We start from the raw sequence: 7,500 nt of genomic DNA, 5'->3' as shown, positions 1-7,500 counted from the left end.
CCGGTCAAGCTCAAAGGTCTCGCCCAACAGCGGATTGAACGGTTTGCCTGCAGGCAACGGTGGTGGTGGCAGTGGTAACGAGTGAGGAAGAGGACGGAACGGGGCGGGCAACGAGCTTGGGCATACAAATGCCACACACACACACACACACACACACACACACACACACACACACACACACACACACACACACACACACACACACACACACAAACGCAACACGTTCACTCCTGGCTGTGCTGTGCGACCTGTTCTGTCAGCGCCGGAGGAGAAAGAGGAGACCGTGAAGGCGGCGACATACACCATGCGCTGCTGCGAGGACGTGGCCCTGACCAAGATGGGATGTGGGGGGAAGGGTGGTGTTGACGGGATGTGAAGGAATGTGAGCTTGGATAAACGGAGAAAACGAGGCAGAGCGGGACAGAGGCGATTGGAGGCGACATCGTGGCAAAAGTGTGTTACGTGCGTGACATACATGTGTGTGTGTGTGTGTGTGTGTACGTGTGTGCATGTTTGAGCTTACTTTGCGGCCTTGTCCAGGAGATGCGCGTACTCGAGGTCTTCGCTCAGCCGCTGCGTGAATGAAATCGGCTCGTTGAAGTTGACCGGCATGGGGATCTTCGACAGGTCCTGCACGCAATGGCGGTGGTAGAGGGCACGTGTTGGTGTGTATGATTGTTGGGTTTGTGTGAGGAGTGTGTTTGTGTTTGTGTGAGGAGTGTGCTTGTGTCTCATCGTGTTCAAATGAATACACCTGCAATCACACACCAAACACAGCACAATGCCATTCACCCAAACACAACACCGTCACGGCTCCAGCGCACCTTGCCGATGCAGTTCTTCATGATCCCCCACAGGCTGACGCGCTTGTTTGGCTTGAACGGAATCGCCCGCCGGAACTCAAACTGAGGGAGGGAGAATGGGGGAGAGGGTGGGGGGGGGGAGGACGTGTGTGTGGTGGGGGGGGGGTGTTGTTGTTGTTGTTGTTGTTGTTGTTGTTGTTGTTGTTGTTGTGGGCACAAGTTCGTGAGGGTTGGCATGACAACCTCACAAACGTCGATACAACAACATCGACGATACAACAACCCCAATAGCAAGGGCAACAACTACGAAGCACGAGCACATCGCGCGTTGGTGGTCTCGAAACCACCCAGCAGCAGCAGCAGCAGCAGCAGCAGCAGTAGCGATGAAGTCGCCAACCAGCATACCGGCTTGCCGCGGTGGGCGTGGCCGACAAGAGCGGACGCGGGCGGACCGGAGAGCCGGCGCGAAGATTTTCCGGACGTGGAGAGATCGCTCTGGGCATCAAAGAACTCGTCCTCTTCCTCCTCATTGCGCTCGGTTTCCTCTTCAAGCTGAAGAGTTGGAGCAGCGCCCACGATGATGGTGGCGATGGTGGCGATGGTGGCGATGGTGATGGGAGGGTCGGGGATTGGTGGTGGGGGCGGTGGGTGTGTGAGTTGGAAGAGGACGCGGTGATTGTTTCAACGACTACAAGACAGCATCACCAATCACCAATCACCTCTGCGGCGTCGACGACGAGCCCCTTCTCCGCGGCGATCTCGGCGCTGCGCTCGAGCCGGCGGTGGTCCCGCGCCAGCGATTCCTGGCAGCAAGCACACACACACACACACATGCACAGACACACACACACACACATACACATGTACACACACACACACACATGCACATGCAATTATGAGGAGAGGAGAGGAGCGGGAGGGGTGGTAGAGTAGTGATGGGCAGGCGGTCGAGTATCGACAGGGCACATCACACGGAACCTCACTGCACAATCGCCCCATCACAACACATCAACATCACTTGAAACCTGACGACACGGCAACTTGCTACCATGCCCCCTCCCCCAAATCGCACCAGCGCTGCCTCGAGGTCGTTCCTTCGCTTCTCGCTCGACGTGAGCGCTTTCGCCCATCGCGTCTCCCGCTGCGAGACCTCATCCAGGAGCGACGACACAGCACGTCGCAGGTCCCTGTCGTGTTGAGGGGAGGGAGGTGGTTGAGAGTGAGTGAGTGTGTGAGTGTGTGTGAGTGAGTGTAGATGGAGGTGTGTTTTTGTACATGAATACATCATCATCATCATCATTAGAAATGCACATTGCATGGTCATGCACTGCACTGCACGAAAACAAACAAACAAACACACACACACACACACACACACACACACACACACACACACACACACACACACACACACACACACACACACACACACACACACACACACACACACACATACACACGCACGCACCTTGTGCTTCCTGATTTGCGGTTGGCTTGACGGAGGTTGCTTGCCATTTGCTGTCATGGCCCAAGATGAGGCATGAAAGAAATCAGCGCATCGTACTTCAAGGAACATGGCACAACACACTTCATACCACACACCACACCACGCAACAGGTTCCAACGTGCGCCATCCAGCACACACCACACAGCATGATAAGAGGCACGAGTGCAAGCGCACCTTGGCCAGCTGCAGGGCGTTGATCCAGTCTTGTCGCTCTCGGTCTGAGTTGGCGCGGAGGTGGAACACCTGGCCCGTGCGCTTTCCGCCTAATGAAGCGAGGCCGCATCGCAACACAATGAAGCGTGAGCGCCAACTCACCATCACCACACCGCATGCATGTGCAAAAGCAGGTACCCTGAGGTTCACCCTGAGGTTCACCCTGAGGTACCCTTTGGTGTACCCTGAGGTATCCGTTGGTGTACCCTGAGGTATCCTTTGGTGTACCCTGAGGTATCCGTTGGTATCCACAAGCGTCTTCCTCCCCATCACCACTGCACCACCACTGCACCTGCACCTGGCTGGATGACGAGGTTGTTGCCTGGGGCGGTTTCGATCTTGGCATCGAGCAGGTTGAGGGACCCGCGGCACCCCTGCGCCATCTCACTTGGGGATCTGCAGTTTAAGCGCATGGCAGTGTCGTCATGAGTTGCGTATGGTCGAAAGCAGCAAAGCGAGTCAGTTTGCGTGTCTCTTGTGTGTTGAGTGTCTTGCGTGCCTCTTGTTACGTGGCTTGCGTGCGTGTTGCAGTGAACACCAACGACCATCACACACACACACACACACACACACATTCACACACACACACACATTCACACACACACACACATTCACACACTCACACACACACACATTCACACACACACACACATTCACACACATTCACACACACACACAAACTCACACACACACACATTCACACTCACACACACATTCACACACACACACACACAGACACAAGCAAACACACCTGTAGTAGGCGAGGGAGCGGCCATCCAGCACAAAGTATCTGCGCTGGAAGCCCTTCATGTAGTTGGTCCATTTCAGCAGGTACCCTTCCTTGTGCACGGCTGTGGTGTGCAAAGGAAAAGAGGGAGGGGACGGGGGTGAGAGAGGCAATGCAATGAAAGAACACACACGTCGTTGTTGCAAGCAGCGCCACACCATTCAACCAACCATCCATCTATCCAGCCATCCATCCATCCATCCATCCACTCATCACGCCACCACTTCACTCCTCGCCATTGTTTCAGCCGAACCACCACTTCACTCCTCGCCACCATCATCATTGTTTCAGCCGAACCACCAACCAACCTTCTGTCATCACCGCTTGTTGCTTGCTTCCGTTGATGTAATTTATGCTGTCGCAGCAGCAACTCAGACGCACGACAAGCAAGCAAGCGGCAGCGAACACGCGTGCACAAAGACGAGGATGAATCGTGTATTTGCAAGGGTGTTGCGGAGAGCAGGATGTTCTCGGGCACACGGAGAGCTTCCCGATGATATCGGCTTCATTGCGAGGAAAAATCTGCTTGGTGGTCTGGGGGCTTGTGACATGAACCCTCCCTGTTGAGGGGATATGTTGATCTTGTTCGGGGGCTGTGCACTGTTGGGCGTTGTATTGGTTGGGAACAATGGACACGCGCACGACAACCGTGACGGCAACGAGAGCAGTGACAGCAAAGAGACAGGGCATCGATCAGGGACAGGGCGTCAATCAGATATCGCCTTCAGCGTCGGCCGCGATGGGGGGGGGGTGCATCCAAAGCCAGTAGTTCCTCCAGACAGTCAACCACTCCAATCGACAGCCTCAGTCGACCCTGGTGCCAGCGGTAGTTGGCGCCGCAGCGACAGCTGGGGCTGTTGTGGTTGACTCCACATGTGTGTGTGTGTGTGTGAGAGCTGTGGAGGCTTGAGTGGTTGTGCTTTTGCTGGGTGTCCAGTCAGTAATGATGCGCATGATCGCAGGTGTAAGGTCATCAACGGGGTGTGCACGAGATGCAGAGAGGGTTCAGGCGAGAAATGGCTCCTCTTGCGGTGGCTGTTCCTATTGCTGCTGGTGGTGGTGGTGATGGCTGCTGCTGCTGTTGCCCTTGTCGTTCCTGCACCATTCGTTTGATCGCATCTGCGCGCGTCAGGCGCTGTGCATGCTCTCGGTGCAGCTGGTCCAGGATATCCTAATCTGTTCCTGAGTGCTGAGCACCGCTGAGTGTATGTGTGTATGTGTGTGTGTGTGTATGTGTGTATGTGCATGTGTGTGTGTTGTGTCTGTGTGTTGTGTGTGTGTGCAAAACACATAGGTGGGAGGCGACACACGTGCATAAACAGGCATGGCCAGAGCAAGCACATTAGTCGGAAGTGCAAGAGCCACCAGATCACTCACAGCCACACGCCCCACCTGTATGTGTGGTGGCGGCACCGCGGTCGGTCCCGCTCGATCCTGGATGAGTGCAGCTGTGTATGCAAGATTCTGCTGTTGGAAAAGGGAATAGCAACAGCAGCCACCCGATGGGCCTGGTACAACAGAACACACGACAGCGATGATTGTGGTTTGCAGCAGTAAGGGACGTGTGCGTGCGTGTGTGTGTGTGTGTGTGTGCGTGCGTGTGTGTGCGTGTGTGTGTGTGCGTGTGTGTGTGTGTGCGTGTGTGTGTGTGTGCGTGTGTGTGAAGGTGAAACAGCACAGCATGTGAATTAAATGTGGCAGGTGTACGCACCGCTTCTTCACGATGATGTGGAGCAAAGAGCGCCTGCTGTCGCGGCCCATGATAGAGTTGATCATCACCATGATCGTCTCCACAGCACCCCTGCAATGTGCGACGCCAGGTGAGCTACTCACACCCGATGACGAGGACAAGCAACATGCGCTCACGCACATGAAACACCTGCACGCACGCACACATACGCACACGCGCCCGTAAGCACGCACACACAACGATGTACACGTGCAAAGCATGCACCCGCGTGTACACAATGCCAACCTCAAACTCGCACTCGGTGTCACAATACCACAGACACAGGCATGCTGTGGCATCTGCGATCGTTGCGCACCAATCATCGGGCTGCGCTCGAATTTTCACGAGAACGGAAGAAGAAGGACCATGCCATCGTGCCATCATGATGTGAATGTATGCCTCTGCTGTGGCCGTTACACTGTCTCCCCAAGAGTGAGTGAGGGCTTGAGGGTGCTGTTGTGTGTTGTGGTGTGCTGGGTGCTGTGTTGTGTTGTGGTGTTGTGTTGTGCTGTGTGCTGTGTATGCGGAGGGGTCTTGCTGCAGCACCAACCTTGACCAAAGACTGCATTGCACTGTCCACATGGCCAATTGGTTGTCCTGACTTCTTTGTGTGGCTTGGGTTTGTTGTCACATAATGCTGTCATGGATATTGTAGAGGGTGCTACTGAACACACGCTTGGGAACTCCCATCGCGCCTGTCACGCCACGATACGCCACCGCTTCCTCCAGTAAGCACCACGACCACAAGTTACATGTCTTCTGGCACGCTCACTTGGGTTCACATCCATGATCCTATGATTCAGACGCGCACGCGCACGCAAACATACAACACATACACACATGCACAATGATATTCACCTTGCACTCGCTGGCAGCTGCGCTACTTGACACCGGCACATATACACACACACTGTCAGTGTCTACTGCATCCAGCTCAGCACATTTCACAGCCAGGTTCCTCTGTGGTCGTGTGTGATCGACATGAGCATGGTGCTTGCAGCACAACTGCATGCCAAACAACAACAACAACAACAACAACAACAGCTGCAGCAACAACAACGCCCAGGCGCCCCTCGCGTAATCCACAGTCATCGATGAAACAAAGACAGCGCGAACAGCCATCAACACGGCTGCTATACTTGCTGTCCTCCAGTGCCTCTCTGAGTTGCGCAGCCCCACGAGCCAGGACGGCCCTGACCTGGCCTTTCGCAGCGTGCGCGTATCTTGATGCGAGCGCGTCCGTTGGGTGTGAACAGCACTGCGTGCGAACAACACTGCGCACGCAGCACTTGCACGCCACACGCTAGTTTCATCGTGTCTTTCACTCTCAATGAAACGTCAGCCTACTCCAGCACACTGCGACAGGCAACCCCCACCTCCACGTTCAGCATCCCCAACACCGCAAGCGTGTGGCAAACCATGACCGTGACATTCACAATTGATGAGCGCTGCCGATGCCAGCACCAGCGACCGCGCATGCAGCCACCATGACATCCTAGTCATGGGAAAGACCCCGTGGTGTACACGTGCTCCTCCGGTATCGTCATTTACTACAACACCACATCCAGCAGCACGCCCACCATTCCCTTCACATTGACCCCGTTCATGTGCGCATGCCAGGCTGATCAGACCTACACCGACACGGAGCTGGCCTGCCGCGACATCAGCGAGTGCAACCCAGGCGCGGTTGAGTGTGCGGGTGTCGGCGAGTGGGTTGGCCCAACGTGCAGTGATGACACCAACAGGCCGCCAGAACGCATCTCCCTCGGCACCACGCGCGTGCCAGAGAACAGCTTCCCGCTGCCTCTCATCACTGTCCCTGTGGATGGGTCGGCCATCGAGGCTGCTGTGTGTGCAAAAAAACACCGGCGCCATTGCCCAGCTGTTGGCTGACTTTCTTGTGCGCGTCAACGTTGAAGATACAAACTACGCGCCAACAGCCCTGCTACCTGATACCACCAGTATTGCGGAGAACATGCCTATCGGCACCACCGTGGCCCACATTACTTTTGTGAACCTCAGGCAACGCACCGTACAGCGACGCGAGCAACACTGGCTTTGAACAACCTGTGCGTGAGCTCGTACATGCATGCGTGTGTGTGTGCGTGTGTATGTGTGTGTGTATGTGTTTGTGTGTGTGTGTGTGTGTGCGCGTATGTGTGTGTGTATGTGTGTGTGTGTGTGTGTGCGCGTGTGTATGTGTGTGTGTGTTTGTGTGTGTGTTTGTGTGTGTGTGTGTGTGCGTGTGTATGTGTGTGTGTGTGTTTGTGTGTGTGTTTGTGTGTGTGTGTGTGTGCGTGTGTATGTGTGTGTGTGCGTGTGTATGTGTTTGTGTGTGCGTGTGTATGTGTGTGTGTGTGTGTGCGCGTGTGTATGTGTGAGTGTGTTAGTAAGTGTGTTTGTGGGTGTGAGCTGCGCGTGCATGTCTGCGTGTGAGCATGTGAATGTGATATCTGAGTCT

The 7,500-nt window shown here is 55.1% G+C and overlaps 3 protein-coding genes across 3 annotated transcripts in view; 1 reads left to right on the top strand and 2 right to left on the bottom strand.

Moving 5' to 3' along the window:
- PTSG_02701 (uncharacterized protein) overlaps positions 1-3,651 on the bottom strand; it is a 6,933-nt gene extending 3,282 nt beyond the window's left edge. Inside the window, exons 1-12 of the mRNA XM_004996142.1 lie at positions 3,619-3,651; positions 3,275-3,374; positions 2,822-2,919; positions 2,485-2,573; positions 2,272-2,321; positions 1,876-1,990; positions 1,523-1,606; positions 1,209-1,355; positions 825-905; positions 524-630; positions 249-328; positions 1-47 (exon numbers count right to left, since the gene is read on the bottom strand). The exon at positions 1-47 is cut by the window's left edge and continues 36 nt beyond it. Coding sequence (XP_004996199.1) covers positions 1-47; positions 249-328; positions 524-630; positions 825-905; positions 1,209-1,355; positions 1,523-1,606; positions 1,876-1,990; positions 2,272-2,321; positions 2,485-2,573; positions 2,822-2,919; positions 3,275-3,374; positions 3,619-3,628 — 1,008 coding nt within the window. The 5' untranslated portion in view covers positions 3,629-3,651. The remainder of the gene's footprint in view (positions 48-248; positions 329-523; positions 631-824; positions 906-1,208; positions 1,356-1,522; positions 1,607-1,875; positions 1,991-2,271; positions 2,322-2,484; positions 2,574-2,821; positions 2,920-3,274; positions 3,375-3,618) is intronic.
- Positions 3,652-3,824: 173 nt separating this feature from the next.
- PTSG_11907 (uncharacterized protein) lies at positions 3,825-4,889 on the bottom strand. The gene has a single exon (XM_004996141.1). The coding sequence runs from the start codon at positions 4,651-4,653 to the stop codon at positions 4,093-4,095; it is 561 nt and encodes a 186-aa protein (XP_004996198.1). The 5' UTR covers positions 4,654-4,889; the 3' UTR covers positions 3,825-4,092.
- Positions 4,890-5,743: 854 nt separating this feature from the next.
- PTSG_02700 (uncharacterized protein) lies at positions 5,744-7,101 on the top strand (the record flags this gene model as incomplete). Its single annotated transcript, XM_004996140.1, has 3 exons — positions 5,744-5,767; positions 5,957-6,887; positions 6,922-7,101. The coding sequence occupies exons 2-3, from the start codon at positions 6,645-6,647 to the stop codon at positions 7,099-7,101; spliced, it is 423 nt and encodes a 140-aa protein (XP_004996197.1). The 5' UTR covers positions 5,744-5,767; positions 5,957-6,644.
- Positions 7,102-7,500: the final 399 nt, after the last annotated feature.

This window comes from Salpingoeca rosetta (genome assembly GCF_000188695.1).
Source record: "Salpingoeca rosetta unplaced genomic scaffold supercont1.6, whole genome shotgun sequence".
NCBI classification, from domain to species: Eukaryota; class Choanoflagellata; order Craspedida; family Salpingoecidae; genus Salpingoeca; species Salpingoeca rosetta.
The sequence above is the reverse complement of the archived record's forward strand: the minus strand, read 5'-3'. Positions and strand labels throughout refer to the sequence as shown.